This window comes from Pseudorasbora parva, chromosome 8 (genome assembly GCF_024679245.1).
Source record: "Pseudorasbora parva isolate DD20220531a chromosome 8, ASM2467924v1, whole genome shotgun sequence".
NCBI classification, from domain to species: domain Eukaryota; kingdom Metazoa; phylum Chordata; class Actinopteri; order Cypriniformes; family Gobionidae; genus Pseudorasbora; species Pseudorasbora parva.
In genome coordinates, this window is record NC_090179.1 from 30,564,746 (window position 1) to 30,585,350 (window position 20,605).

At 36.7% G+C, this 20,605-nt stretch overlaps 1 protein-coding gene across 2 annotated transcripts; it reads right to left on the minus strand.

The window, feature by feature from the left end:
* Window position 1: 1 nt before the first annotated feature.
* ttc12 (tetratricopeptide repeat domain 12) lies at window positions 2–20,467 on the minus strand. Of its 2 annotated transcripts, XM_067450816.1 has the most exons (22): window positions 20,316–20,467; window positions 20,017–20,180; window positions 19,558–19,588; window positions 19,264–19,341; window positions 19,043–19,164; window positions 18,860–18,919; window positions 16,709–16,780; window positions 16,424–16,484; window positions 15,825–16,013; window positions 13,466–13,535; window positions 11,855–11,943; window positions 11,287–11,455; window positions 10,503–10,592; window positions 9,292–9,352; window positions 8,029–8,163; window positions 7,689–7,781; window positions 7,434–7,502; window positions 6,693–6,794; window positions 5,178–5,277; window positions 4,848–5,073; window positions 4,072–4,137; window positions 2–1,754 (listed from the first exon to the last, which is right to left on the minus strand). In XM_067450816.1, the coding sequence occupies exons 1-22, from the start codon at window positions 20,371–20,373 to the stop codon at window positions 1,745–1,747; spliced, it is 2,115 nt and encodes a 704-aa protein (XP_067306917.1). In that variant the 5' UTR covers window positions 20,374–20,467; the 3' UTR covers window positions 2–1,744. The 2 variants fall into 2 exon arrangements, with proteins under 2 accessions (XP_067306917.1, XP_067306918.1); XM_067450817.1 differs by lacking the exon at window positions 2–1,754 and having other exon boundaries at window positions 3,566–4,137.
* Window positions 20,468–20,605: the final 138 nt, after the last annotated feature.

Here is a 20,605-nt window from a genome sequence, read left to right on the forward strand (position 1 = left end):
GTTAGTATGGTTGAATTTAGTGAAGTTTTCCATATTTGTGAATCTCTTCAAAGCTGCAGATGTAAATGAAGGTGGAATTGATTCACGAGCTTGAACTGATACAAAAGGCTTTAATCTATCTGAGGGGAAATGATTTCGAGGCTTTTGAAGCAGATGATTGTTCACTTTGAAGACATGAAACACATTCTTAAGCTTTGTCAGAGGTGGAAGAGGCGCTGCTGTAGATGATTCATCAAACTGATTAAGGTGTTTTGAAGTGTCTTCTTGAGGTGAAAGGGTTCGGAGAGCCGCAAGTGAACTTTGAGTCTGTTTCATGAACATTTGCTTATTTGCTACAGTTGCTTCCTCAAAGTTGGTAAATGAGGCAGTACTAAAGGCTATCAATTCACTAAGCCGAACTGGATAATTATCAATTCTGTTACGTTTCTCTGTCACAGAGATATTAGATGTTCTGGCTTCTTTGGTACAAAGATCTGACGTTTTGAGTAAAGAAGAGTTTTGAGCGACCAAAGAAAGGTCACTTTTATTCAGGCGATGAACGAAACTGTTTGGTGAGGTTTGGAGAGTTGGTTTAATTTGACGCTCTTCATTTGATTTGGTGTAAAAAATTGATTTGCTTTCTAGTCCATCCCTCACTGAGACAGTTCTATGCACAGAGTCAGATATCAACCGCGAGACCACAAATTGTTTTGTCACATGCATATCGCCAGAAGCTGTTACCATGTTTGAAAAATAATTCAGCGTGGTTGCGTCTGGAATCTTTATAGGGGTCAGCTTTGAAGCAGAGAATAAAAACATTGAGTCTGGGTACTTTAGTGACACCCCAAAGGGTTTTGGTCCATTGGTGCTGGGATTTTTGCTGCTTTCTGTCATTTTATTAACTATTACTTGGCTGGTTGATTTCAATTGTAATGGAGCATCAAGGATCAATGAACTTGGTGAAAGCAGACTCTTCTGTTCTTTTGGCTCATGCTCAGATCCATTTTGGGGATTTTGACCAAGCTCAGTACTTAAAAGCTCTGAACCCTGCAAAACTGTAAAATGCATAATGGTTGAGTGATTCTTATTCAAAGAAGCCTCCTCAGTACGATTCAGGGAGTCATCAGCTCTAAACGACTCCAGAGTCCAATTTTCATTCTTGTTTTCACCCTGCCTTTCCACACTCTCGTTTGGCTCCCCAAGGTTATCAATTACTGCTGGATCAGAGGCTGATACCATGGGAATGTCATTTGCAGGCGAAGGAGTAATAGACTCCAAGACTCTTTGATTCTTGCTTTCCAGTGAAGCGTGAAAAAAAGCTGAGATCTTTTCCCTGCCTCTGGACAGATGAGCAGCAGGCATCATGGTGTCATATATCGTAGACTCAAATTCAGCCTCAGCTGAGAGATGAAGCCTTCCCTCATCATTGAAGATCAATGAGAGGTCTCCTTCGGACTGAAACGGCTTTGTTGCAGTGCCATCCTTACCCGTGGAATGTGAACCTGTACCATAAGCTAAGACAAAGCTTGGCCCATTTGAGGTAATTGCATCTTTATCAGTGGTTGTGGTTGCATTTACTGTACTTGAGTGCTGCCTCTCATATGGTGTATGGAACAACCCTGTCCCTGGAGAACTGATTACAGCCACAGTCAGGCGATCAGGGCTTTCGGTGGAAACTTTTCCACCGTTGTCACTGGAGCTGTTTTGCTCTTCTGATGGCATAGTTATTATGAAGGTTGTGCTCTCGGTTTGCAGGCCCTCCTCCTTAGCACTCACTGGAAAAAAGCAGAGTTGCAATTTTGCTTGTGAGATGGCTTATAAAATACACATAAATACATATATAGTATAAACAGTTTGAGAGGCATGACAATTTTACAACTGAATAGAGTGTATATATATATATATATATATATATATATATATATATATATATATATACACGCAGTTAAAATTATTTCATGCATAATGATTGTTTCATAACAGTACAAACATCCTATCTAATTTTATTAGACTCTTTATTAGACAGAAATGTATGTCACAAAATTATATCTTTTGGGAAATTATACTATCTCTAAATAGTTTAGTAAACGCTGGATAGAAGCACAGAACTGCACACATAAGAATGGGTCCATTACACTGCATTGAATTAAAAAATGTACCTTGTATCTAATCTATAGAGCTCTTATATTGCAATTAAATATATTAATGAAAAATGTAAATAATTTTTTATACCTAATTAGTGGGTAAAATATGTGGAAGTCTCCAAATAATAATTATATATTTGTAATTATATACAAATATCAAATACTATACATTAATATATATATATATATATATATATATATATATATATATATATATATATATATATATATATATATATATATATATATATATATATATATATAATTTTTATATAAAAATGTATTTAAAAAAAAAGGTTAATTATATAGTTTGTAAACTACAACTGTATTTTATAAACTATATATTTAACTTTATCATTTATTGTACAGCAGTTATATGCTCCAGCAGTTATTGAGGAAAAACTTAGTGTACATACCTGTGAGTCCAAAAATGAAAAATATGTAACCAATCCCCATACTTAATCTTCTCTCTCGGTTTATTTTAAGCTACTCATACATAACATCATAATGAAACTATATTGAGATGAACTACACAGAATACTGTCCCAACACAGCTCACACCACACTCTCTGAAGGAGCCTACTGTGAGCTTTACCTTCCTCTCTTGTCATTTATAAGTAGATTAGATTACTGACACGTGAACAAAAGTGAGCTGAGAAAATGAAACGGATTTCTGCGTCAGTAGAATCCCTCATCATCCTCATCGTGTTTGACTGTGTATAATTTTTCATGCGCACATCGGCTTGTGTGAGCTGCTATGATATCCGAGTCATCCATTATTAAACAGATCCAGATAAGACTCAAATACAGTGTAGAGCAGTGGTTCCCAACCTTTTTTCTAAGAGACCCTAAACATTCAACATTTTTAATGATAAAGGGTTAGTTCACCCAAAAATGTACATTCTGTCATCATTTGCTCACCCTCATGTAATTCCAAACCCTACTTTCATTCATCTTTGAAACATAAATTTAGATATTTTAGTGAAATCGGAGAGATTTCTGTCACTCCACTGACAGTCCATGCCACTTTGACGCTTCAAAAAATTCATAAAGAGAGTGTAAAACTAATCCATATGAATTGAGCAGTTTAGTCTAAATAATGATGATGTTACTTAAATTTTTGGGGTGAACTACCCATTTCATTTATTGTAGTTAGTGTAACAGAACGACAAAAAATTGCTTCCAACACATTTAATAGTGGTGCACCACCTGAAACTAAATCCAAAACCTGCTCTGGAACAAACCTTAAGTGTAAAGTTTCCATATTGCAGTCGGTTTGTGAAAGCCTGTCCCGAACCCTGGATTACACTATCAGACTCACTTCAGCTAAACCTATTTGAATTGTAACAATTTTACTCTTTTCTCATTACATCATTGAATGCTTTCTAAAACTATCAAGTATGCAAAGATGAGCAGGCTTTAACCATAATAATCTTCAAATGCAGTTTTATTAATCTTTTTATTCAACACATGAAAGCTGCCATTAATCCATTTATCAACAAACAGGGAGAAAAATGTAATCAAGGCAACACACTTCCCAAGTGAGTCATTTGGGATGAAAGGAAATTGAAACGTTTCGAATATCGTCCCAGGGCAACATGTTCTCTACAACAGCGGATAACAGAATCACATGTCAATGTGAATTCTCTCTAATTAAAATGAACACAGGAAACAGCTGCATAATCAAGATAGGCCTTAAGGCATGACAGTAATTTGTGGCCTCTCTTAAGATGAGCATCTTAAGCTGTGAACCAAAGGACAGCATTCATCTGTATATGTGTGTGTGTGTGTGTGTGTGTGTGTGTGTGTGTGTGTGTGTGTGTGTGTGTGTGTGTGTGTGTGTGTGTGTGTGTGTGTGTGTGTGTGTGTGTGTGTGTGTGTGTGTTTGCATGCGTGTCCTGAGTTATGGGGTCAATTATTGAGGAACTGAATGTGGGTAGTGGCTCACGTGATCAATCTCACACAGGAATGAAGGATTTCTAAACCATGAAGCTCCCTGAGTTTCACCATGTGCCTGAAAAAAAAATCAAAACACAAATTTATCAAAGCAGCAGAATTAGGTTCTTTCTCATTTTGACCACACAATGTATTCTGAACAACCAAATAGAAAACCAGATCTAACAATACAAAATGCAGACAAGCATGAAAACGTCAACTAGTTTGCTCTGCATATAAAGTAGCTTCATCAATTATGTGTAATATTTTTGCCAGTGTCTGTTTTCTGTCTAAAATGTCTTTTTTAGGCTGCACTCTGATCTCGAAGGTTTGAAATCTCACCGTAAAGACTAATGCTCGGAGCAGGATTACCTCTGAGAAACTGAAAGCTCATCAAAGTTGAATGCCATAAGATCTGACCCTGTTGGATTGTCCTTGTTAGATGCCGACTGTGAGAATAAGACGCCTCAAAAAGACTTAACTAACAGAGATATAAACTAACATTTGACATTATAAACTAATGTCAAATGCAACAAACAAACATGTTCATATCTGAATCACATCAGTTAGGATGGCTTATGCCTTTAAGCTGAAGATCTGCCATTTTCAAATTCATTATGCATTCAGAAAGTTCATAATCTTCTTGAGGTTAATTATAAGGATGCATTATCTTTTCACCTTGATGTTTCCCTGTATCATGAGTATCACTGCTGTATAGAAGCACGTCAGTGTAAATGTTAATCAGTCTATTGCAGGTGACTGCAAAAGGCAAGTCAGGCTTAATTATACCTGGGCTCTTTTTTGCACAGCTTCCCAAGGGTGGTGGCTGCATTCTGCCGAACGGCTGCTCTTTTGGCATCTCCGGCGGCGTGCCTTAGCAGTAATGGCACACAGTCTGTGCCCAGGAGGCCACTGGCAGCTCCATTCACTTCCAAGCAATGGGCCATACACAAAGCTGCATTCCCCACCACCAACTCGTCAATGCCGCCCAGGAGTTTTCTCAAAGTGTGCAGCCCTGAATGAATAAATGTGTGTGCCGCACAAAGTCACTGTAAGGCCACAGAGCTTAAGACGTCATATTGAATTCAATCCTCTGCCTCCCTGGCCCTCAGAACTCACGTTTGTCAAGCATAACAAGCTCCTCACAAGCCTGTGGGATTGAGGCAGTACAGACTGTCAGGGCTTTAATGGAGTATCTGGAGCTCATCTCTCCTCCAACCTGACGGGACAGACACACAAGCAAATTTCAGTTTAATCTCTACAATTACTACTGCAATACTCCAGAATACAAAAATGTGTAACGGAGCAGTTCTTTGTGCTATGTTCTTTGAAAAATAACAGACAGACAGACAGACAGACAGACAGACAGACAGACAGACAGACAGACAGACAGATGATAGATAGATAGATAGATAGATAGATAGATAGATAGATAGATAGATAGATAGATAGATAGATAGATAGATAGATAGATAGATAGATAGATAGATAGATATTCTATCAAATTCTAGCATGTAAATAGCGAATCCGCCGTGGTGCAAGTGCAACTGGCTTTTAAAGAGATTGGAAGATGAGACTCTGATTGGTTTGTTGCACGTTAGGCCCAAATCCCACCCATGACTCTTTCCCCGCCAAACACGGAAATTTCCGTTATTTGTGAGAAAATGCTTCCAGGCCAAAAACGGAATTTTCTGGGTTTCCGTGTTTTCACTGTCGGATGCTAGGGGCCGCTATTGCGCATCTTCTGAATGAGTACTGAATCTCCTGATTAAAACACACGTGAGTAAGACGCAGTGAAATGAGCGATCGCATGTAATCATATGCATATAAAAAATAACGTGATCGTCGTCAATAAACAGCATATGAATCAAAACTGTAATGTTACTGAATGAAATGTGGACCCAGGACGAGCTTCATGACTGTGCAAGCATTAGGAGTGTTAATGGACTCGATCTACTCTATCTGTGTTTGATCATCGCTCTGAATCTGATCTGGAAACAGTCTTTCACAAATACGTGGTTTTCTCAGCTTTTTGTTCAAAATGTAGCTTTTTTTATGAAACCTACCCACATTCAAATGTTGATAAAAAGGAATGCATGAAGCTAGAATAAAACTTTTTTTTGTTTAAAAGAAGAGGGTCAGCTCTTTATTTTGATATATTGCATGCTCAGATATTCATTAAACAAAAATATTCTATGGGCTATTCAATTTTTGTGAAAATTGTCAAAAACCCTGCTGGTGGCTGGCAACTTTTTTTAAAAACGCTGGCGGGGAAAGAGTTAAGAGACTAAGTACAACCCTTTTGGAACAAGCATTTTTTCTGTCGTTAAAATAGCAAAAGTGTATTAGGACACCACCTAAATACACCTGAGTCATGCGCTCAGATCGTTAATAAAGGGCCCATGGTTTTAAAAGGATAAAACTTATTATTTAAATAAAATTTTGAAATGTGGCTTCTGAGCTAATTTATAATCCACTGGTCCTATGCTGAGCTAAGAAGGTCTTTTCGGTAGTGATATGCATTGCCAATTTAATGCAAGGGGCATAATCTCTACTATATCCAATGTATTACATGCATCTCGTTTAATTTGACTTTATTTACTTACAGACATTATTTCAAATACTAGGCTCTACCTTTAGAATCTTCAGCAACTTCTTCACTATTCCATTCCGCACAACTTCCTGAGTGGCATCAGAAGATATCGGGAGGAGAACGCTCAGCAAACCTGCAGCTCTCTGAAGCAGAAGACAAAGCAACATGTTTGATACCACAACGTCCATCATTAGGACAGATAGGACACTGCAACAGGATTAGGCTGTACGCCAATGTATTTCAAGGCTGCTTGTCAAAATTGCAGCTCAAGCTGTATTACAGCAGTAAAACTCCACCACAAGGTGAAAGCAGCCAAATCCATTATATATAAAGTAAACCCTTTCACCTTTACTGTACTCAGAGAAACAGCCTGACCGGAGAGATATGAAGCGCCAAGGCAGCAAAACCCAAGCAAACAACCTGGAACTTGATTTACATAGTCAGAGAAAATAGTCCCCAATAGGGCCTGGGGCTGCTACAGTAATCACTGTGGAAATGCTTCCGTGTATGCAAAATCCTTCTCTCGGGGATGCTAGCCATCTAAGGACATCCATATATTTAAACTTCCATTTTTGATCTAGTGGAACTCATATGTGTAAATGTTTTGTAGAAATTCTCTAGAGATGCTAATACGCAGGGCTTCACAACACCCCCCATCCTGCAGGATGAACATTTTAATAATTAATGTGCAGAAATCTACAGTTCAAATATTCTGGTGGCTCCCATCATCAGGGGGTTGGTTAAAGCTCGCTTTGGCCTTAGTAAAACGAAATTCAACTTACTGTGATGATGCCTCCAGAGGAATCGCTCAGCAGGTCCAAGCACCTGCTGCTGGCCAGAACAGCGTGCTCCTGTGTGTTAAAAGACAGCCAAAAAAAACGTTCTCTCCTTTGCTGTTTCAGACATGATTGCAACATATGGAGAGAAAAGGCACTAGCAGAACATTCTGCCTATCCAAGGCCCTTTGGCTACAAAAGTGCTTGATGTGTTGGATGAGGGCTGGCCCAAAGCCCAGCAATTTAAACTTCCTGCTTTACCTGGACAACTTGAAAAGGATGTGAGGCTAAGTTGATCATCAAACCCAGGAGGGGATAGAGGACACTTCTACATTCACAGGCGACACACTGCTCCTGCAACCAAAACAGAGCTTTATCTTGACAGTGCCGGAAATTAAATTCATGTCCTTTCGCAGTTTTAGCGTCAGTGGGAAATGCCGGTTTCACAGCTCACGCAACAAGATAGCAAAAGGAGCTTAGAAAACAAACCCTTGGAATCAAAATTCACAGTGCAAGACATCATACATAATTCAGCAATGTTCAAGGACGGAGTATTTGGGAGCCTGGTAGTGATGTAAAGGGTTATCATCTCCAAGCTTACCATTGCTTGAAGAGAGCATGTCCAAAATTCTTCACGTCCTGCCAGCTTTTTATTGATGACATCATCCAGAGCCATGCTCCCGATGAAAGAAATCACAGAAGCCAGGATCTTGTGGTCAGCTGTCATGATATTGGACTGCATGGGAAAAACAGTATTAGCTGAAATTTGCTGAAATCTGAATTATGTGCACTAACATTTTTTGGGAAAAAATGATTACTTGTATTCAGCATGCATTAAATAATGTATTAAATAACACTAACAGTAAAGAAGAGTTTCTTGGATAAATCAGCAATATTAAAATGAAGAAAGAAGAAGGTTTTTCTTTGTAACAGGATAAGTACACCTTTATAACAAGACACAAGAAACAGCTCTCATCATACTAATACTCGTCATATCAGAAATTGGATGTCTACATGGATATATTTACTTGCTGCACTTTGCAGATTTGGATCTTTTACTGTCAGGACACTGTAGTATGATAAATTAATATCTTGATACAGCTAAACTAAATAGACTCCTTAGCATGTGGAGTCAACCATTAGGAAGAGGGTTTTGGATGACATAATACAGAGTCAGACGAAAGACAATTTAATACTAAGATGCATTAGGGGTCTTTGATCAATAAGAAAGTGTTTTTTTATGTGAGTGACTATAAATTGTAATAAGTCCTACAAGGTATATATAATAGGTAACCTTGGACCAGAAAACCATTTATAAGGGTCCATTTGTTTAAATAGTGATTTATACTGAATAAAAAGCTTTCCATTTATGTATGGTTTGTTAGGATAGGACAATATTTGGCCGAGATATGACTATTTGAAAATCAGGAAACTGAAGCTTCAAAAAAAATATTGTATTATTATTAATTATTATAAGTATTGAGAAAATCGCCTTAGTCCTTAGCAATGCATATTACTCATAATAATACACTTTTTTGTATATTTACAATAGGAAATGTAAAAAAAAATATCTTCATGGAACATGATCTTTACTTAATATCCTAAAGATTTTTTGATATAAAAGAAAAATCAATAATTTTGACCCATTCAATGTATTGTTGGCTATTACCACAAATATACCCTTGCGACTTATGACTGGTTTTGTGGCCCAGGGTCACATATGTCTTCTAGTTGTAAAGGCAGCAATTTACAACCTGGTGCCAAAATGTCTAATAAAATCAAGATTTTAGAATATTATTTTATGATTTAGACTATTATAATTATTGAGAAAATGATTATGAATGATGTGGTGTGGATACATCACCAGCTGATGTTCAAGAGGAATGGCAAAAACTGCTGTTAACTTCCTTGACTGAATCTTAAATCTGAAAAATATAAACAAACAAAAAAATTAGCTACTTAAAGGGTTAGTTCACCCAAAAATGAAATTGACTAAAATAAAGATTCAAACGGCCATGAATCAGTGAATCGATCAATGATTCGGATCACCAATGTCATGTGATTTCAGCAGTTTGGCAGTTTGGCACGCGTTCCAAACTGCTGAAATCACGTGACATTGGCGACCCGAATCATTGATCGATTCACTGATTCGTAGTTTTTGTTATTTTTGGACCAAAATGTATTTTCGATGCTTCAAGAGATTCTAACTAACCAACTGATGTCACATATGGACTACTTTGATGATGTTTTTATTAGCTTTCTGGACATGGACAGTAAAGTGTGCATAGACTGCATATACTCTGGGACTAAAATATAAAATATTTTAAACTGTGTTCCGAAGATGAACAGAGGTCTTACGGGTGTGGAACAACATTAGGGTGAGTCATTAATGACATCAATTTTATTTTTGGGTGAACTTACCCAACTTACTTTAACAAGAATAAAACAGACTAAAATCCTTAGATAACTCTCTTGCTATAATGTGCAAAAGAGCTGTGGGGGCAAAAGATAAAAATGCGTTATAATGTGGTGGGCACTGATCCAAGCAGATCTATGGTTTCAAATCTCACGTTGGTGACGCCCCACGTACAATCCGAGACAAGACCAATATGGCTAACCATCCTTATCTAGAAACAAGAGAGCGGCTTGAATTCACTGAACACTTTTCATTGACTATCCATCAAACTGTTACGCCATTCTCATTTCCTTTTGTGCATGAAGTGGCTGCTTAATTCCATCTCCTGGTCACTGGGAGTACCTTTCTCTATCTGTAAGGTGGTGAATGACTAGAAACGGCAAGAAACTGATCTCTCTCAGAGATAAATGGAGGGATTTGTGAATGTGATGGATTGTTTTGTCTTAAATGTGTTCACTTTGCGTTCTCAAGGGACCTGGGCTGTTGAACTGAATGAATTTGAATGTGTCTCGATTTAATACGTGCAAGTGACTATGATGTATGGGAATCTACTAGACTCTCAGGTGGGTCGTGCCCAAGATTTTTGTAAAAAAGGTCAGTTTTGCGATCTCTCTCACGGGCATTCATATGGTAAGGGCGACTGTATTGATTGTGCATACTTATTTTCTGCAGCCAAGTTCTTCAGAACTGTCAGCGCCGAAGCGGAGCTCGTATCACGGCAAACACAGCTCATCAGGTTCTCTGCCATTCTACAGGAGACAGAAAGCATTCATTTTGGGCTCATTAAAATGACTTTAATAAAACATGCTAGAACAGTAGGAGCTCTTCTGCATGCTAGCTAATGAGATAAATCACAGATGTCAAAGGAACACCACACTTAAATCTCCTGCTCTGGTTTGTAGAAAACAAACAAGGTTGAGATAAAATTGACATCAAAGTGGATAAAAAAATTATTAGCAATAAATAAAAAAAGTAATACATATATTTATTTTAAACATATGCACTTTTTGATAAACTGAATAAATTGTGCTGTTTAAATATTCAATTAAGTTATGCAAGTATTCTAACAATCAGTATTCTAACAGAACATGAGAGGAAAAAAACATTACTTTTAAGAGATAAAAAATGGATCAGTATAAACATGGAGTGTCTTTAAAGCCTAAATACTCAGTTATTAATGATCTGTGATTTATTACTTATTAAATATGTTGTCTGAGTATTATTTTTTATCTTTACCCCTGATCTAAAACCATCACAGTATTTCATAGCAGTGTGGCACACCAATTTCAATTTCCAATGTCCATTTTGTTTCACATAATTAGTCCCGTCTAAATGGCTCAATTGACCCCATATGTGTTACGTTGTAAGTAATAATTCATGGCACATCATTTTGTAAACTGCAATGCAATGCATTCAATATGAAACCAAAAATACTGTACGTACTGGCATAAATTAAGGTTGTCAATGAGCACTGTCCTTCCGTGCTTAGTTTGTGAGAACAAGCTGAGCAATTCCAGGCTTTCCCTCTGTATTTCAGATACTGGTGAGGCCAACATCTGGACCATGTGTTGTCTAGTAACAGGACACTCCATCAACAGCTGTTGATTCTGCTCTGGAAGGAACACAATTATGGAGAGGGTTTAATAAAGACAAATGCAAATTTAAGTGACCAGTTAATGAGATTACAACTGAAGGGCACAAAGTACTTACTAAAGAGACTTTTAATGTGGGAGGCAAAAACTATTTCACTGCTAGTAGGCAAAAACAGAATAAATTGATATTGACTTGAATTCAGACGATTTCACAAATCCCTTATTACTTTAAAAGAAAGGGGGAGCAGAACTAGATCAAGCTGTGTCGATACATTTTAAGTTTTCCAGAGAGAGACCGTTTAAAAGGATAAAAAAGGAATGAGCAAATGGGATTTCTATTTTTTCCTCAGCAATAGCATCTTTTCAAGGTCATTTTCATGAATAAGATTTATATTCTCACATGCTGCATTTCATCTTACCGTTTCCACTGCAAACTGCCCTCCATAGTTTGAGTACAGACATGCATAGTTCCACTGCACATGGATCTACTGAATTCTGTGAGAGACAGCTAATTACAGAAAAGGAAAAAAACTGTAATATAGTAAACACACTTCAGTCATGCATGGAGTTAAAGGGATAGTTCAACCAAAATCTAAACAAAAATTGCTTTTGTATCCTTTTTGAATGTTTGAATGTCCTATTTCATTGGAAATGCATGGAAAAGAACTACATTCTTCAAAAATGTTGTTCCATGGAAGAAATGGAATGGAAACTGCATATGAGACTGACACAGGCTAATATGAAATTGTTGAATCAAGCCGTTAGTTTTGTTTGTTTTTGCGCACAAAAAGTATTCTTGTCATTTCATAAAATTAAGGTTGAACCACTGGAGTCACATGGACTATTAACATAATTTAAAAGCCCATAATTTAACTCTTTCCACAGCAAACACAGAATTTTTGCTGTTATAGGCTAGGGGGGGGCGCTATTACACAAATTCTGAATGAGTATAGAATCTCCAGAACAAAACACAGGAGAAGAAGACGCAAAAAAAACAAGCGATCGTCAGTGTTGGCAAAATGGGCTACTTTAACACAACACTGTTGCCGTGGGCCCCGGGAATGCAAATTTTAGCAGGGAACCCTGCCAAAAATATATATTGTACCTCCTGGAATGCAATTTTTACTGGGGAACCCCCCCAAAACGCGATAGGGCATGCTTTTTGAGTAGCAATTGGGCGGGTTTTGTTGTTTTTGCATTTACATTTCACTGTTTTTTATTAATTATTAATAATACTGAATCTGTTTTTGTGCAAGTGATATGAGTAAATGCATGCTCACATTTAGTCTAGAACTACAGTAACCATCATTTTCGCACAGCGCAGACAACGCCTCTTATCCTCACTCTTCATTTCTCTCAACATGGGGACAGGAGAGCTGTCATGTCAGTCAATAAATGGGAAAACAAAGTAACTTGCATTGCTTATTTAAAAATGTACTGAAAATTATTATTTTAAAATAATTTGTTACTTTACTCATTACTTTAAAAAAAGCAATCTGATTACATAACTCAAGTTACTTGTAATGAGTTACACCATTACCAACACTGGGAACGACATAAGACTGATGAAGTAATGGCAGAATTGTGGCTGAACTATCCCTTTACACAAACATGTTTTATAGATTAGAGACCACATGTGAGCAAACTGTATGAAACAAACACAGCGAATCTCCCAAACAAACCAATCAATCATTGTCAAACGCAGATAAACCCTTTCAATTATATTCTGGTGTGGAAAGCTAAATTCCAACACAGGACATGACCACACAGCAGAACCAGATAACACATCTGTTGTTTAAATGCATTCAAATTAGCCAATTAATTTTAATAACGTATTTGGTTGGAGCAAGACCACTGATAAGGGGAGAGAAAGCTACTTGTTAAATGATGAAGATGCAATCAATCATATGTGGATTATGTATGCACACTTGTGCAAAGCTTTAAATTCAAGACCTTTACACAGCCATTTTCAAATGCTGAAAGTACGTTCTGACCACAAACTGTCAGATTCACTTCTTTAGCAACCTTACCTTCTTACAATGTTATTGCCATTAATGATACTGAAGCCATTGTTTAATCTGAATAATGTCTGCCCAGTACCTGTGAGGGACACCAGATAAGGTCAGTGTTAGTAGGTGTGTAGTGAGAGCAATATATCAACACTAAATCACAGTAGCCAGCCTCAGACACAGTATGCTTTGTTCAAGGGCAAAAGAGCGTACAAGGAGAATAAACAAAAGCTCATCAAGAATAAGAGAGCGCTACCTTATCTACACAAAAGCAGTGTTCATTTTGAGGAAATACTAGAAATTAGTTCACAAAGAGCCATTCATGTATCTCACATGTACAAAACACTGGCACCAAGCTTTTAGTCTTGGAGAGCTTTCAAGATTATGCACAATGCACAGTCCCATATTTTACCCTTGTGGAATACTTCTGGAACTTTAAATAGCTGTAAAGAGAGGATTTCTGTTGGAAAGGATAGCAGTATGTAACGTAGGAAGTCAAATTCAAATTTAAAAGTTTGATTTAGCTTGTAGTTTTTATAATTTTACCTTGTTAAGGCAACTTAACATGAAGTATAACACCTTAAAAAAGTGTATCATGGTTTCCACAAAAAATTAAGTAGCACAACTGTTATGAGCATTGATAATAAGCAAATCATCATATTGATTTCTGAAGGATCATGTGACACTGAAGACATCATGTGACTGGAAGACTATTGTTTTTTTTTTAATCAAATAAATGTGTTTTTGCAAAAGAGCATAAGAGACTTCTTTTCCCAAACCAGTAGTGTAAATTCAAACAAGTCAACACTATAATAAAGGTACATTTTAACTGAAAAATTAAATGTTTTATTGTTTAACTAAACTTTTACAATTTTGTAATAAAATAATAATAATAATAAAAGATTTAAAGGCACAATACGTACGATTTTTAGATGAAAATATTCCAAAACCACTAGAAAAATGTTATATATTTTGTTGACCTGTGTACATTATTCCAAATGTTCCTAGCAATGTTTAAATCCAGAGCAATCAACAATTTTATCCAGTGTTCCAGACCATGTCCTTGCGTCGCCTGTCAATGACGTCATATCCGCGCTACCTTTAATTTCCGTAGAAACTATGGAAACACGCTTTAATATAGTACGTATTTTATATCAGACAAGCGAGCAACACAAATCATTGTTATCCTTTCCATCCGCTGTGGAGGTGAAGAGTCATACTCCCATAATTCCATGCTCATTCACAGTATCATCAAGCTATGCGTTTCTTTTGAATAAGCGACCTAAGGCAGAACTTACATACTGTACCTTTAAACATTTGCTGATTATATTATTTGTGTTTACTAGTGCTGTCAAAAAGATTAATCGCAATTAATCCAAAATTAAAGTTTGTGTTTTACATAATATGTGTACTGTGTATAATTATTACGTACATATAAATACACATGTATATATTTACAATACTGATTACAATACTGTAAATATATATATATATAATTTTTATTTTTTTATATATATTATAAATATTTTATTTAAAAAAATCTTAATACTTATTTGCAGCTGTATCATACAAATAAATTGTTAAAAAAATCATACATTGTGATTTCTGGATTTCTTGTCTCTCGTGGACATGCACCTACGATGTCAATTTCAGACCTCTCCATGATTTCCAAGTGGAAGTACTTGCAAAAGAGCAGGGTGTTCAAATAATTATTTTCCTCACTGTATATACAGAATAATTATACAAAGTACACATAGTTTGTATAAAGTATGTATTATGTAAACACAAACTTTCGTTTTGGATGCGATTAATCCCAATTAATCAATTTGACCATACTAGCTTATAAATGAAATTGTGTTAATAATAATTAAAATATATTCACTTTACTCCTTTTGTGAAGTGTGACAGGTAGCCCTGATTTCCCTTATATGTATTATATTTTATCACAATCTAAATATCTGATCTGTGCAGTGATATTTTGACAGAAAGGAAATGCACGCGTTCACTTGCGCCTGTGCTTGCGGACTGTGTCTGTCCTCTGTGGCTGATCATGTGGATTAGTTTCCTCATCATGAACTGCAAATGAACCACAGAGCAGAATCAATGAGCCCTCCGCACAAAATTCCTCACTATTCTCTTCTCCATATCGATCTCTGAGTGCAAGAAATACAGCCCTGGTTGCTGGAACAACACTGGGTAATCCGAAGGCGTATTTCACACAAATCTGAGGTTCAGCACTTCTGTAAACATTTGTTTATCCTTTCAAAAAACTGATGGGAGTTCAGTAAAAATTAATGAAATAAACAAGAAACAACAGCAGCATTTGATAAAAATAATTAATAAATAAAAAGTACTCTGAATCAATCATGTGTCAACTTACAGTCTTTAATAGCCTGAGAGAGCAGCTCCAATCCACCGCAGTAGTAAAGATTGATCTCACTGGGTGTGTCGAGCTTCTTCAGCAGCTCTGGTACAGCCATGGCCTCTTCCGTTCCTGCTTGTAGCTCTTCCAAAGCTGCCTTTTCCTGGAGAGCCACCTTCTCTTCCAAATCCACTTGTTTCAGATAAGCTATTGCAATGTGAGTAATGTGACTCCATGAACAAATTTTCTTTTTATGCAAATAAAATACTCTATTAAAATGCATTGAATGGAAATCCATAATGCCATTATATGTCTGGAAAAGTTCAAAATGAATGTAAATTAGCAACTAATGTTCTAAAAACGGCTGGTGTAAGCAGGGGATGTTCTGCGAGAGAATGAGGGAACGCTTGAGACTTGTGAAAGAACTACAAATGAACAGTTTTTTTCTTTTCTTGGTACAGCTAAGAATTGCTTGACTGAAAGTACATATTCAGATAGAAGCAAAAAGCTAATAACAATGCTAGTCATACTCTGCGGCTAAATAATGGATCTTAAGTCAAAAAAAATTAACCTTGCCTTCCCTTGCCTCAGATTTTCACAACATTTTTGGATCATACCTTTGGCCATGGTCTCTCGCTGTGGATCTATCTCCAAAATCTTTCGATAGCAAAGTCTGGACTGAAAGTGAAGCAAAAAAAAGCAGGATAAAAGGAGGTGTCAAAAAAGGTGAGAAATATAAGTGTAATCCAGCTTTAGACATCTGGGACCGCAGATGCAAATTAGCTATTTTAGCTAACTCTGGCACAACATTTGGGTTGTGTATGGTCCCTGTTAAATAAATAAATAAACTAATAAACTAAAGACTTGAAAGGACAGAAGGACTTCTATTGAACTACGCTTACCTGTGGGAAATCCTTGAGTGCTAGGTGAGATTTTCCCATGTGTATATACGCTTTTATACACTTCTCATTACACTGTGAATTAAAGTTTCATATTTTCATTAGCCACTTGAAAACAACCGAAGAAGCACTGAAGCAATAATCTAAAGTCAGTAATGTGATTTTTTCTTTTTATATTCTATAACGTTATCAAAAAATTATTAAATACAATTTAGATGCATATTTCCCATCCTAGCCCATTTTTGAATTAAAACTAATTTTGATATCTTTTCGGGATGCATACAAATTCATCCTCTTTAAATGGGTGAAATATGGGAAGCTAAATCTTCACAAAACAGTAAATTATATTACAGCGAGAGCCTTCATATTTTTTCAGTACTGTGTTAAGGTGCGACACTCTAAAAACTTTTTGGAATTAATAAACTTGACCTTTAAATACTTTTTAAATTACTTTTAATAGTTCTGTCAAATTGATTAAAGGTGCAGTTTGTGGTGATTATGAGGATCAATTGACAGAAATGCTATATATCTTATATAACTATGGAACTTACCTTATAGTTATAGAATCATAACTATAGAACTAACATGATGTCCTTCGAAAGGGAGGGGTGAGTGGTGGGCAGTTTGCAACCTCACCACTAGATGCCGCTAATATATAGTATATAGTATAATATATAGTAATATAAAACACACATATATATATATTATTTATACACACACACACCAAGATCAGGCATAACATTATGACCACCTTCCTACTATTGTATTGTTCCCCCTTTTTGTAGGACTCCACTAGACCCCTGAAGGTGTGCTGCGGTATCTGGCACCAAGATGTTATCAGCAGATCCTTTAAGTCCTGTAAGTTGCGAGGTGGGGCCTCCATGGATCAGACTTGTTTTTTCAGCACATCCCACAAATACTCGACTGCATAGATCTGTCTGGAAATCTGGGGAATTTGGAGGCCAAGTCAACACCTCAAGCTTGTTGTGCTCCTCAAACCATTCCTGAACCATTTTTGCGTTGTGGCAGGGCGCATTATCCTGCCGAAAGAGGCCACAGCCACAAAAGAAATACCATTTCCATAAAAGTACATGGTCTGCAACAATGCTTTGATAGATGGTAAGTGTCAAACACAAGGATGGCAGGACCCAAGGTTTCCCAGCACACCATTGCCAAAAGCATCACACTACCTCTGATGGCTTGCCTTCTTCCCATAGGGCATCCTGGTGCCATGTGTGCCCCAGCTATAAGAGACACAGACACCTGGCCATCCAAGTAATGTAAAAGAAAACATGATTCATCAGGCCAGGCCTTCTTCCATTGCTCCAATGGAAGACCAGTTCTGATGCTCACGTCACGTGCCCACTGTTGGCGCTTTCGGCGGTGGACAGAAGTCAGCATGGGCACTGTGGGTTATAAAACCCTATATGCAAATAAACTGCGATCGACTGTGTATTCTGACACATTTCTATCAGGACCAGCATTAATTACTTGAGCAAATTTGAGCTACAGTAGTTTGTCTGTTTGATCGGACTACACGGGCCAGCCTAACACATCAACATTGAGAACAAAATGTTCACATGCTGCCTAATATATCCCACCCACTAACAGGTGCCGTGATGAAGAGATAATCAGTGCTATTCACTTCACATGTCAGTGGTCATTGTTATGCCTGATCTGTGTATATATATACTATATATTTATAAATGTTTGTTAGATGTGATTAATTGCAATTAATTAATTTGACAGCACTACTTTTTTTAATAACTATATGATTAAGATCATACAGTTTTGCTGAAAATTTCATTAAAGATTTTTCCTTTCTTTATCCTAGATAGTAATTGATTGTCACTGGCCCCGTAGTCAATATGTTGATTTTCCTTTAGAGTGTTGAAAGGATAAAAAATATTAGAGCATTAAAAAACTATATAAATATAACTAGCTCTTACTTAACTTTCAAAAAGTTTTCCAAAAGCAAAGACTATTCAGCACAACCCAATTTTCTAATGCTGAGCAACTATCCAGTTCAATAGAAACTGCTCTATGGAGCCTGCTGTTCTCACCAGACAAGGTAGGATGAAAAACTCTCTGCTTTGGCTGACAATGAAAAATGAGGGGTCACTTCTCTGATCTCTTTCCTACTGATTTACTCACCCTCAGAGCCCACTCACAGTCACTTATGGCCTCCTTATATCTCTTCAACTTGATAAAGGCCTACATAATACATGAAAGTATGAGACAATAAAATCACAAGAGGAGTAATTCTCACAGGAATATCAGTTAAGATATGGCTCATCTGATTATTGTAGAAGAACTCATTCCGAAATGAAGAAGTACCTGAGCCCTGTTTGTGTAGAGAGCCTGCATGTCACGCAGGTGCTCTAAGCCTTCAGTATAAAACCTGACAGCCGTTTCGTAGTCACCTTGAGTGAAAGCCTCATTCCCCTGCTCCCTTAACGCTGCAGGTCAAACGAGGACAAAGGAAATCTAGACTTTGCAAAATGATAGTGCAAAATGCCCAAAAACTGCCCATTTCGCTCAGGCTTCGGTGTACATACCGTTGGCTTTTTCCTCTTTCATCTTTCTTCTCTGACTTCTCTCTTCAGCGTCTTTTTCTAATGTCCTCAAGAAATTTGCTGACGAATCGACGGGTACAACAAGCCATTGCCAGATTGATAATAAAAAGTGAAAATGAAGGTGAGCAAGTTTGTATTGATTTATGAATCATTTACAAGACGTCAAGGGCAGACATTCAAGTTTTATACGTCAAACCAAATTATTCAACAGAGACAGAGAAGTCGTGTCAACCGCTGAACACAGAATGGATAAGAGACACCAGTACACAAACCTACCTGGATTTTGACTTGATTCATACTGGGTGTTCTGAAAAGAATGGAAAAAGCAGTCTAACTGTTATTTCATTTAACCTATAACATTTGAACATTTTCAAATATTAGGTACAAAAGCATGCAATAGTCATTTATTCTCTTTCAATTATTGCCAATAATCATCCCACATGAAAAAATTAGTAAAATTACTCTAGTGAATTGAAATATACCTGTTAGTTTAACAATTGACTATAGGCTAGTTAATACAGTAGCTGTAGAATAAATTAACAAAGTAAGTAAATAATACTATACTAAGTAATATACCACCATTTGCTGTATACTTACTATAGTATGGTTCAAAAACATAGCATTTACCAGAGGAAATTTACTATAATATGCTACATTAAAATGCTGCAATAAAGGGTGTTTTACATTCACATTTTGTTATATTGTATAATATTTTGAATACTTTAAATACAGTACCAGAGCGCCATTTTCAGATGAAGGATGTCTGTTTATAACCGTCTTATTGATTTTAGTTTTACATGGTTCCCCCTGCTCCAAGGATGTGATGAATTGATCTGCCTTCGCAAGCGCTTTCTCTTGACACGACACATCGCTGGAATTTAACTCTTTTACCAACTCATCTGCAATCAGATAGCAACACATTTAACGTTACAGTTAATTCCACATTATTGAGAGTCCCGTCCCGTTTACACTGACTTGACGCGACGTTGTATAATTAGTTAATGTTACTTGCACTGTAAACAAATATCACTTACCTATTTGGTCAACATTCCTCAAAAACTTTTCGAGATCATCGCTATCTTGCAAACTCATGTTTGAAAACGAGTTCACAAAACAAGAGGAGTTTAGTGAAGAGAGAAGTGAAGCAGTTTTGTTTACAGAAGTGTAAGCATAGCAACAGTCCGTCAGCCACGTGCAAAATGAGTAGTTTGCCTGGTGGTAGATAGGTGTAACTACATTACGCAGTCAAAATTCTAATTTAAACATTTTATTAGTTGTATCAACTGTTTAGTAACAGTAGCCAGAATGACTGATTGAAACATCT